This window comes from Corvus moneduloides, unplaced genomic scaffold, assembly GCF_009650955.1.
Source record: "Corvus moneduloides isolate bCorMon1 unplaced genomic scaffold, bCorMon1.pri scaffold_146_arrow_ctg1, whole genome shotgun sequence".
Taxonomy (NCBI): Eukaryota; Metazoa; Chordata; class Aves; order Passeriformes; family Corvidae; genus Corvus; species Corvus moneduloides.
The window spans coordinates 30,627-41,219 of record NW_022436895.1 but is presented as its reverse complement, the minus strand read 5'-3'; the positions used below and the strand labels follow the sequence as shown (position 1 = coordinate 41,219).

The 10,593-nt window shown below is 53.8% G+C and overlaps 1 protein-coding gene and 1 long non-coding RNA gene across 13 annotated transcripts in view; both read left to right on the top strand.

Annotated features, from left to right (window-relative positions):
- On the top strand, positions 1-3,864 carry LOC116438889. 7 transcript variants are annotated; one of them, XR_004237968.1, is made up of 8 exons: positions 1-37; positions 187-414; positions 534-637; positions 1,373-1,586; positions 2,378-2,573; positions 2,649-3,152; positions 3,309-3,561; positions 3,645-3,864. It is a non-coding gene; the product is annotated as an uncharacterized LOC116438889 (long non-coding RNA). The 7 variants fall into 7 exon arrangements; XR_004237973.1 differs by lacking the exon at positions 1-37 and having other exon boundaries at positions 49-414; positions 534-892; XR_004237972.1 differs by lacking the exon at positions 1-37 and having other exon boundaries at positions 51-414; positions 1,373-1,569.
- Positions 3,865-5,342: 1,478 nt separating this feature from the next.
- The window catches only part of LOC116438887, a 13,628-nt gene continuing 8,377 nt past the window's right edge, over positions 5,343-10,593 (top strand). For 3 of the 6 annotated variants that reach the window (XM_032097904.1, XM_032097903.1, XM_032097902.1), the window contains exons 1-2: positions 5,347-6,527; positions 7,433-7,538. In XM_032097904.1, coding sequence (XP_031953795.1) covers positions 6,062-6,527; positions 7,433-7,538 — 572 coding nt within the window. In that variant the 5' untranslated portion in view covers positions 5,347-6,061. Of the gene's footprint in view, positions 6,528-7,432; positions 7,539-8,154; positions 8,746-9,019; positions 9,502-10,593 lie in introns of those variants that run through there. The other 3 variants (XM_032097906.1, XM_032097905.1, XM_032097907.1) reach the window with 3 other exon arrangements.

Here is a 10,593-nt window from a genome sequence, read left to right as displayed (position 1 = left end):
GCATTGCTGAGGACTTCAGCCGAGCTCCAGGCAAAAGGTGAGCCCCTATGGAATCCTTTCTGGGAGACCATATCCAGCTGGGACCCTTCCTGGAGAAGGCCATGGGATATGGGTTATCCCAGGTCCAGAGAATATGTCATTTCCTTGGAAAAACACTTGGATCACTGCATCACTTTCTTGTTTTAGGCTCACCAGTCACCCGGGCTATCCAAGTCCATCCTCCCCAGCGGGGAGAGTGGGAGCACGTCCGGCCATGGAGAATTTCTGGGAGAGCCCGGGAGAAGAAAGAAGGCTCCAGCTTCACAGATCTGTGTCATAACCCATCGTGTCGGCCGCTCCTGTTTGATCCCGGTGCATTTGTCCTCTTGGATTCAACCTGAGCAGCGCTAATTGCTGGCAATGAAGCAGCCTTTGGTACTTCTTTTCCATGAAAGCTCTCCATGCTGCCCTTCAATCCTGTTGCAAACACGGGGAAAACCCAAAACTCCGTTTTTTCCCCTCTCCCCTTCACCTTGCCTCCTCTTTTCTTGCAGGCTTTGGGCTATCCAGGCTTGCATGTGGATTAGGCAGAGCACCCTGTAAGCTCAGCTCCAGGTGGGATTGCAGCGGTGTTGGAAGCACCAGGGATTCTCCCAAGGTTTGGTGTGAGGAGCTGCATCTTGGGAGGGGCTGGGATTTTGTGCACTTCTGGGGTTTTTTTTTCCTGTTTGCCTTTTGGGCTGCCTCAGAGAAAAGGCTGAAAACCGAAGGAGCTGAGGGGGGGGTTCCCAAATTCCTTTCCAGCCCTTCAGAGGGGGCACAAAGCCACGTGCAGCTGAGGAAAGGGATGTGAGGAGAATGGCAATAATGGAGCCTTGGGACTCTGCACTTCATTCTTTTCACGTGTTTGGAGGTACAGGAAATGCCAAACCCCACAGGAATTCTGCGTCTGTAACATCGGGTGCAACCTCTTGAAACCCAAGTGCTCAGAGTGGGGTTTTCCCAAGGGTAAATCCCGATGTGACATGGCAAAGCTTCAGTGAGGATTTCCAGGCTTGACTGCACAGCTTTTGGGAAAGCTCAGTAACCAAACAAGAGCAGATTTCTGTCGGATTTGGATCAACCGTGGCGTTTAAATCTGGGACAGCTCAGCTCCCCGGGTGGGAAAGTGCTTGGAGTAGCCGAGAGCTGAGCCGTTTTTGAGAATTCCAAGCGTTGTGTCCTTACGCTCCTTAATACAGCGTTTAAATAATTGATCCTGAATGGAGCCAGTATCAGAGGGATTTGTTAGAGGGGCAGGGATGTTTTTTCACCTGGCAGTGTGTCGGGATAGTCAAGACTCCTTACGTCAGAATTAATTGGTCTTCCTTCTTTTCCCTTTTGTTCTTTCTAGATTGTGGCTGAGTGGGGAGAATATTTGGGATAAAGAAACGAAATGCCCGAGGGAAGCTTCGTGTTCCCGTGGGGATGCTTTAGGCGCGTGCAGCTTCTGAGCTGCACCGAAAGTTGAGGCTCCCCCGGAAGCCTTCCGAAGCTGGAAGGGCCGGGGAAGAGAATTCCAGGAGAGGTGTGGGAAGCGCTTTCTGCCAGGTCTGGACAGCACCGAGGTGGGAATGACTTCAAAGCGTTCCTTGTCCCTGTCCTGTTCCCAGCCCAGGACAAAGTTGGTGTTCCCTGAGCGGCTGCGGTTCCCTGGATGTGGCAGGAGGAGGTCTCTGCCGGGGAGTGGGAGAAATGTCCCTGCCCGGTGCCGTGTCCTTGGCGGGCAGAGAGCGCCGATCGTGGCAAGGGGGGGTTTGGGAGTGTGGAATCAATCCTAGCTCCTTTTTAAGGGGGTGTTTTAATGAGTCATCAGCAGGGACCACTTTTAGCCAGCTTTAGTTAAGTTCCTTTTGCACAGGTTTCATGTGGCTTTGATGGTGAAATCACCAAACCCTGAAGTTTGCCAAATTACCCCTGAAAAGCTTTAATGAACCAATCCTGAGGGAACTGGGGATTAGATATCTGGGATCTTATGGCCCTTTGAGGCCATGTTGGGTTTACCCCCTGATTTTGGTGCCGAGGGAAACTCCAAGCTGAGAATAATCCAAATATGAAGCACTTCTCACAAAACTCAGCTTTGCAAACCTTTATTTGGGCTAAAAAAGAAAAGATGGGAATGCCCTTGGCAGAAAAGCAGCTGTGAGGCACAGCAGGCTTCAAATGCCTGTCAGCAGGAGCTCCAGGAGAAACGGCTGCTGGCTCCGGGCATCCTGGGCTTTCCAGGCAGGTTTTGTACTGGATTGCAAGGCAGTTCTCCTGCCTCTGGGGGGTGGCACCTGCATCCCACTGGAAAGGGAAAATGTGGAGAGAGCGGCAAGCGGGAAGACGGTTGCTGACGTGTGTCCTTGGATTGCAGTTCCTCCCGGTGGGTCTGTGCTGCTGGAAGTTTGAAGGAGATCAGCCTTGGAGTACGTGTGGGTTCACCTGTGGGGTTTGGGAGCGACGCTGGACATGAAATTCCAGGGATGTTCCCCTTGCTGGAGTGAGAAGCAGTGGAAGCACTTTGCTGTCTGCTTCTTCATCGCCTTCACCTCGGTCCCCTGGGGCTCCAGGTAATCCCCTCTCACCTTTGCTTTTCCAAGGGTCTCTAAATGAGGGCTTGAGCTTTGGTGTAGCTCCCTTTACAGGGAAGATCTGTTCCAGGAAAGGTCTCCTGGTCTGGACCGATGGCGTTGCAGGAAGAGCAGGAAACCCCAGAGCTCCTGTGGCTCCCTCATCTGATTTGCCTGCAGGCAGCAAGGATCATTCCCAAGTGTCATCCCCTGGCTCCGTGACTCGGGGAGGTTGTGTTCCCCCAAAGGCCAGGGGCCGCTTTGTGTTGCAGCTCACGGAAGTCCAGCTCGGTGGTGCTGGGTTTGGTTTTTGTGTGCAATGAAGGCACTAAAAAATTCCCCTCCTTCACTGGCACAGCCCTGGAGTGGGAGCAGATTCCCCTTATCCCGGAGTTATCCCGCTCCTGCCCTGGATCCCTGCGGTGCCGTGTGTTCTCCAAGCTCACAGCACTGCTGGCTCTAAACAAGAAAAACAATCCCTGTTCCTTCTCTTCTCCGTCCTTGATGTTCCCAGGCCCTGCATCTCCCTGGCTATTCCCTGTGGGAGTCTTCATCTCCATCCCACCTTATCCCGATCAAGTAAGGGTCTGAGACGTGTTTAGCAGCAGATGCATTCTTGTAAAGAAAGCCAAGAGCAAAGAGCGTCCAGATGCAGAGAAGTCTTTAGAAAAGCATTCCAGACGTGCAAATGAGGGATGTGTCTTCCTGCATCTCCTGTTGTTTTTTCTCTGTCAGGTTTTGGAAGGGTTTTCTCTCAGTGATTTCCTGCAGTCCAGGTGCGTCCCTTCTTTTGTCCAAATCCAGTGCCAGAGGATCGAACAACTGACGAGTGGGGTCTGGGATGAAAACGGTTCTCCTAAAATGAGGGAAACAATGCTAGAAGAGAAATGAGCATCCTTTTAATGCCTGGAATAAAAATGCTGGAAAAGGGCAATTTTATTTGATATGGTGTCTTTCTCTTTTTTTTTTCCATGGCTAAAACTGCACGGTGAGCAATCAGAGCAGAAATAGGAAATGCAGGAGTCTTGGATTCCACAGTGGGATTAACCTCCCTTTTCTGCTCTCTTTCAGGACAGGAAAAAACCACTGAACTCGCCCCATCTTTGGGACCAAGAGCTTTGGTGTTGGAGTAGGCAAAGCCAGCTAGGGCCCCCCTTGTCCTGCCCATGGTGTGGGTCAGGGACAGGCTCCTCTTCTCCTCTGGGCTGGGATGAACTGCCTAGGGAATGCTCTTTCTGACAGGCCGGTCCTAGCCCCGGCTACTGGAAATGGGCAGAGGTGAAGAGGCAAGTGCCAGAGTTCCTTGGGGATGATGGAATTGTGGTGTTTGGCTGTGCCCAGAGGGGCAGGTTGGGCATTTTTGTGTGTGTGAGGACCGGTTTGGGTGCTGGGGAGCCCGGGGAGCCGAGCTCTCAGTGCATTCCCAGCTCTCCCGGGGGTGGCAGCTGGTGCAGGGCTGGGTGACAGCCTCTGGTCGGGCTCGGGGCAGGCCCTGGCCCCGGCACAGACACGCTGGGGTGGTTTGGGGCCGCTTGGGGAGCCGTGGGAAGAAAATGAGGGATGGTGCTGGGCGGAGCGATCGGCCTGCGCTCGTGTCAGCGCAGCCGTGCAGGGCACTGGGATCTGGGTAAAACACCGGCTCTCCTGGCGTTCAGGGATGCAAGGTCTGAGGGACTGGATTTACTTGGGACTTTCCAGGACAGCAGGAAGAAGAGGAAATGTGGTGCCAGAGGTGCGTCCCATCCGGTTGCATTTCCCTCTTTCCCGTTTCCATTTCCTCCTCAGTGCAGGTGTCCCCTGCAGCCCATGAGCACGGGGCCGGTGACAACTCCCTGTCTGTAGAGGGATTCCTTATGGAACAAGGGCAGATGACACTTGTGTGAGGCTTACGACTGTTAGAATTAGACCGGGATGGGTTAAGAAAAAGAAAACTAGAATGGTGTGTTAATCTTACTGGTCAATTAACAAATAGAATCCACACTTCTGTAAGAAAAAATACAGTGTATGGAGCATATAGAAGAAGCTGGTTTTGCCTGCTGCTGCTGCTTGGCTTTATCATGTAACCCCATTCGAACTCTGCCTTCAAGACAGCTGTGAGACTGTGAAATAAAGAACTCAGCAGAACAGCAGCCTCCTCTGCTCTTTCACCCTGGTCCGAGAAGGAAGGGTACCCTGTCAAAGGCTCAACACTTGCCTTTCTGAGTTTGTTTCTAAATTTCTACCTTTCTAATTTTGTTTCTAATTTTTTTTTTTTGTTTCTAACTTTGTTTGTTTTTAACTTTGGACCTTTGGAAATTTGTTTGTTTGTTGTATTTGACCTCTTTGTTTGTTTCTAAATTTCTGCTGTTGTAACTTTGTTTCTAACTTTCTACTTTTTACATTTCATTCGTTTTTAACTTTTTACCATTCCTCCCAGCGAGGGATGTGTGCAGAATACTAAAACCTGTTAAGTTCTTCACTTTTACATCTATAGGCAAGTGCTACTGATTTAGATGTAAATTCATTTTGAAATGAGCCAGCCCTCTCTCTCTGCTCTGCCGCATACAGGAATATAAGAAGCTGGGAATAGAGATCAGCAAGTTTTGCGAATAACGAGCCGGCGTTTTTCTGTAGGAAGGAAAGAAGCAAGCGCCTGGCCCCAGGAGCCGAGACGCTCGGGCTGCAGGAGCTGCAGAGCGCCCAGAGCCGGCTTTTCCCTCTGCTCTGTCCCTGCCCCCGGGCTGAGCTGGGCGGCGCTGCTGCCGCCTGGTGGCGAAAGCGCGGCACTGCCGCCCCCGACACGGCGCCCCGGCGCTGCTGCCGCCCGGTGCCGGCTGAGCCGAGAGGGCGGGCGGCGGCCTCGGTGGCTGCCGAGCGTGGCAAGGGCAAGGAGCGGGAGCGAGCGGGGCTGGGTCTGTCAGCGGAGGGGAGGGGCGAAGGACGGTTCGGAGCGCCGAGGGACACGGCCGTGCATGAGTGGGGCCACAGCTATGGAAAGGAGTGGGCGCCGTGCGGGGCGGTGACCGCGAGGAATGACAGCGCGGGGGGCGGGGCCGGTTTTGCCGGGCAGCAGAGGCGCGGTCGCAGCGCGACCCGGGCGGGGAGCACCAGGCGGGCACGGTCGGAATCGAGCCGCCCGCGTGTCGCTCTCAAGGAGGCGGCTCGGAAAGGAAGGCGCAGTTCCGCGCTCTCGGGACGGCGTTAAGTGACGTTTTTATTAGAACCTGCCAGGACCTTGCAGAGGGTGGTTTACACTTCCGCCACACTCAAGATGGCGGACGCACTAGGCCCCTTTGAGAGGTGTCCCTGCCGATGCCTGCCGCCGGTCGCGGAGCAGTCGCCCGCCTCCGGCGCCGCTGACCCCACCAGCCGTGTCCTCGCACCGGGAAGCACCGCGGAAAATCGCGCGGAAAGCGCGGGGCCGGCGTCGGAGTCCGGGCCGGATTCAGGCAGCCGAATAGACGCCCTTGTGAGGGGCGGCGGGGGCCCTTAAGTGTACCACACTAAAGATGGCGGCTCGACCGGAAGTGGCTTCTGCCAGCACCCAAGATGGCGGCGAAGGGCGGAAGTTGCATCACCGCCACACTAAAGATGGCGGCCGTGTACGCTGCTTTCTGACCTTCTCAATATGGCGGCAAGGAAGGGCCCCCCCCCCCCCAGGTGCGTCTATTCGGCTGCCTGAACGCAACGCCGACGCCGACGCCAGCCCAGCGCTTGCACGCAGATTTCTGAGGCGTTTCCCGCTATGCGGACACCGACTGTGGGGTCAGCGGCGCCTGGGGCAGGCGGGAGCATTCAGGCAGTCGAATAGACGGAGCGGGGTCCTTCCGGCCGCCATCTTGAGAAGGTCGAATAGCCACATTGGTGCGGTCCCGGTGACTTCCGCCCTTCTTCGCCGGGAGCGGCAATGGCGGAGAGCCCGGGGAGCAGCGCTGCCGGGCCGGGGGCACCGGGGCGGGTGCTCCGGGCTCGGAGGTGAGCGGGGAACGGGGACAGCCCCGAGCGGACGGTGGGGGCCGCGGGGGATCGGTATTCCGGCCCAGGGATGGGTGTCCCGGCACAGGGATGGGTGTCCAGGCACAGGGATGGGTTCCTGGACTATCTAATAATATTATATAACGATCGTACAAGGAGATCTATATAAAAAAAATTCTCCATTGTCATCCTTCTCCCAGCCCCGCTGTGTTTTCAGGATCTTGGGGGAAGAGTTGGGGTCTGGACAAGGCTCTCGGGCACAGGGTGGGATTCTTGGGGTGCAGGGCCAGGATTTGGACTCGATGCTCCCTGCGGGTCCCTTCCAGCCCAGGAAATGCTGCGATCCTGTGCCTTTGAGGGTGAAATAAAGGGGACCGGTGGAGTTTTTGCCCGTTGTGTTCACGGCCCCGCCGGCTCAGGGCGGGTTCAAGGCGCAGCTGCCCCGAGCCAGCGGGACCGGCCGGGGCTGCTCGCTCCCGGTGCTGCCGCCTTGTGGGGAGAGCCCGGCACTGCAGCCCGCACAGGCGCTGGCCGCGGGATCGGCGTGGAACAGCAGCGCAGGGAATGCTGAGGCACCCCAGGGAATGCTGAGGCGCCCCGGGGAATGCTGAGGCACCCCAGGGAATGCTGAGGCGCCCCAGGGAATGCTGAGGCACCCCAGGGAATGTTGAGGCACCCCAGGGAATGCTGAGGCGTCCCAGGGAATGCTGAGGCTTCCCCTGCCCGGGGCACTCGGCAGCAAATCCCTGATGTTGAGCAGAAAAAGGAAAGTTCTGGGTTAGTGGGAGGAGGTTTCTGGAATGGAGTTGGGACAGGTGCTGATCCACGCATGGAATCACGGGCTGGTTTGGCTTGGAAGGGACTACCAAGATCATTTACACTCTGTTTGTTGTCTGATTCCACAGCAAAGAACATCCAGAACTGCCTCCTCACCCTCACGGACAGCAGGAATGTCTTCCACAGCTCTTGTTTTGGAATGGGAATGGCTGTTGGGAGCCCTGGCAGGACCAGGTAAGAAGAGAAATGGGATCATTCTGGCTGCTGCCGAGGTGGTTTTCTCCTTTCAGGCTGTTCTTCTGATTGATCCTTTCACAGCAGTGTTCTAGGGCACATTTGAGGGTAATTCCAGGAATCTGAAACCAGATGAAAACTCGTGGGGAAAAAATGTGAACCTGATCCATTTCTAGTAATTCCAAGCTTCTCCCACAACACCGTTGTAGGGGAAAGCTGATGAAAGGGTAAAGATGCAGAGGAACAAGTGCTGTAAACCCCCCAGGCTCTCTGACAGAGCAAACCTTCCAGTAATGCCAGTACATTGCTCTGAGAGACTCTGGCATCACAAGGTTTTCCAGGAAAGCAAAACAAAGACAGAGATGAGGGAATAGGCTTCCAGTGAAGAATGGTTTGGTGGGTGTGGGAATGATTCTTGTATGTTTGATGCTTCCCTTTTTATTCCTGAATAATTTTAAAATTATTCCTTGAATAAATCATCTAAATTTGGGAATTTAAATTTGAGAGGGAAGAGTGCAACATTAATACAGGCAGAGATCATGGAATGATGGAATGGTTTGTGTTGAAAGCCCCGTCTCTGAGCCTATTCTGCCTGTCCATCGGCCTGTCATTGCAGGTGGACATGGAAGTGATGGAGGCGTTCAGGGAACGCTGATTGTTTTTCCCTGCCTCTGGCAGTCAGGTCATTACAAAGACTAATTGACCTCTTCCAGTGGGGAGACATTTAAACAAGAGGTGCCAAAAGAATTGGAGCTTCTGCACGATGAAATCTGCAAGTATCCAACTTAAAATCCCCCCTGGATCGTCACCGGTCCAATTTCCACGGACTGGTCGCCTTGGCCAGGAGTGTCCAATCCTGCTGTAAATGCATTGGGCCGGGGTCTCATTTTCATTTCATGTAAAGACCCTCTGGATGTCCCCCAGTCACTGGAAAGACCGGACTGGGCTCCCAGGGCAGTAATTCCAGGTGTTCTCTTCATGGGAATAGCACAGGAGCCTTCCCCTTGGCCAGAGGAGCGGCCAGTGCCTTCCTCAGTCCACAAATTCCCAGGACAGAACACAGAGAAAGCAACAGGAATATGGAAATCCTCCACAGTGGGAGATTCTGGTGCTCTGGATTAGATATTGGATTTATAACGTTAAAGGGAGGGGTTTCAAAGACTGAAATATTATGTTTTATGACTTAAACATTTTCTTAAAAGGCTTTTAAAACTGTATTACAAAAGCTGCAGAAGACTCCCACACCCTGAATGGGGCCCTGAGGCCTGACACTGCTCGCTGATGAAGATAAGATAAAGTAACAACTCAGGGCTGGGGATATTCACGGAGCACAGGCTTAACACCTCCAAGATGACGAGCACAGCCCCAGGGCTATCAGCTGCCCGGGCTCCCACCAAGGGGTGGAGGGAGGAGAGGCTTTGGGTACCTCGGAAAAGCCTGTGGTCACAGACGCAGTGACTGCCCATCCTCCAACTGTGCAGAGCCCAGCTGTGGGGTCCTCACCAGGGGGAGGAAGCTCATCCACAGCAGAAGGGGTGACATGGCCCAGCACAGGGGCCCCCAGACCCTGCAGCAGAGCACCAGAGATGATGCAACAGACCCTCAGTGTTGCAAGGGACAGTGTCAAGCCAGCCCCTGCAAGAGAGGCACGTGGGCATTCCCACCTGGCCCAAAGTGTGCATTAACCCACGGAATTCTGCACCCTTCGGCTGTGGCAGCATGTGGCGGCGTGACCACAGCGCCCACGGGGGACCCTCACCACCGGCAGACCGGATGGAGGGGAGCAACAAGACGTCGTTGGCACCCTCAGATGGGTGATGGGCTTCCATCCAACCCCTCTCCCTGTTTCCCCACCCCCCACGCACCCTTCTTTTTTCTGTTTCTTTCTCTCTCTTCCCTTCTCTTTGCCTCTCTTCTATTAAATAAAATACATCCATTTTTTTGGCAACAACATCTAGCCTCGTTTGGTTTTAATCTCGTTTCTGGGGATATTTTGAACCTTCTAAGTTCTTTCTGGTTTATGCACAGAGACTGAGCTTGCTTTGCTTTTCTGGGTTTAAACCGGATCGTAACAGGGCAGGTGTGGAGGGGTTTTTCTCCCTCTCCTGTTCATTAGTGTTACCACTGCTCTTGTTGCTCTCACTGTTACTATGTGTTGTCATTAATCTCAAATGATTGTCTTGGTTTCCATTCTTAAACTGTTCTGAGCTGGAATTTTGTCTCTGGTCTCTTCCCCATCCCACGGGTGGGAGAGAGAGCAGCTGCTGGTGCCCAGCTGGGGTCCAGCTGTGGCCCCGGGCACTTCTGGGGGGCTCCAAACCCGAGGGACAGGAGCGGTTTTGGGCTCACAAAAAGAGACCCAGTGCTGCGTTTCGAGGGCTCAGAAGCAGGTGCAGAGCTTAAAAGCAGAGACTAAATCCTGCATTGTCCTATTACCACAGGCCGAGGACCTAGGGTATATCACTGTGTCCCGCAGCCGTAGGGAGGAGGAGGAGGAGAGAAGATCCAGCAGGCAGGAATTGTGCAGCAAGATTGATTAATTATTTTACAAACTCTTTTATAGACTTCTTTCTTCATAGTCTAATTGGACAAAGGATCAGCCTCCCCTTGGGGTGATTGGCTAAAATCCTAAAACATCCATTGTCAAAATATTTTTCTACTGTACCATAAAGAAGACTTTTCAAGATTGCAGGTGGTTTGGTTGTTTACATAATTCTGCTACCTCTTCTGTGAGACAGAAAAGTCTCTCACAGAAAATAGCAAGAAAATCCTTGCTAGCAGCATTTCTCTATCTACTAGAGTCCTGAGAGCAGGCTCCTATGGCCAGAGTTGGGACTCAGAAACAGTGACTAAATCCTGTTTTCAGGGCTTGAGGAAGAGACCGAGTCCTGTGTGTTTGGGCTCACAAAGAGAAACTGAAGTGCTGCGTTTTGCTGGACCTGAATTAAAGCCCAAGTGCCGTGTTTTGATGCTCAAAGCGGGCTCTTCGGGCCAGGGCGAGTCTGTGTCTCTGAGCTCCGAGTCCTGCCTCAGGCACAGCCCAAAGCCGGGCTCG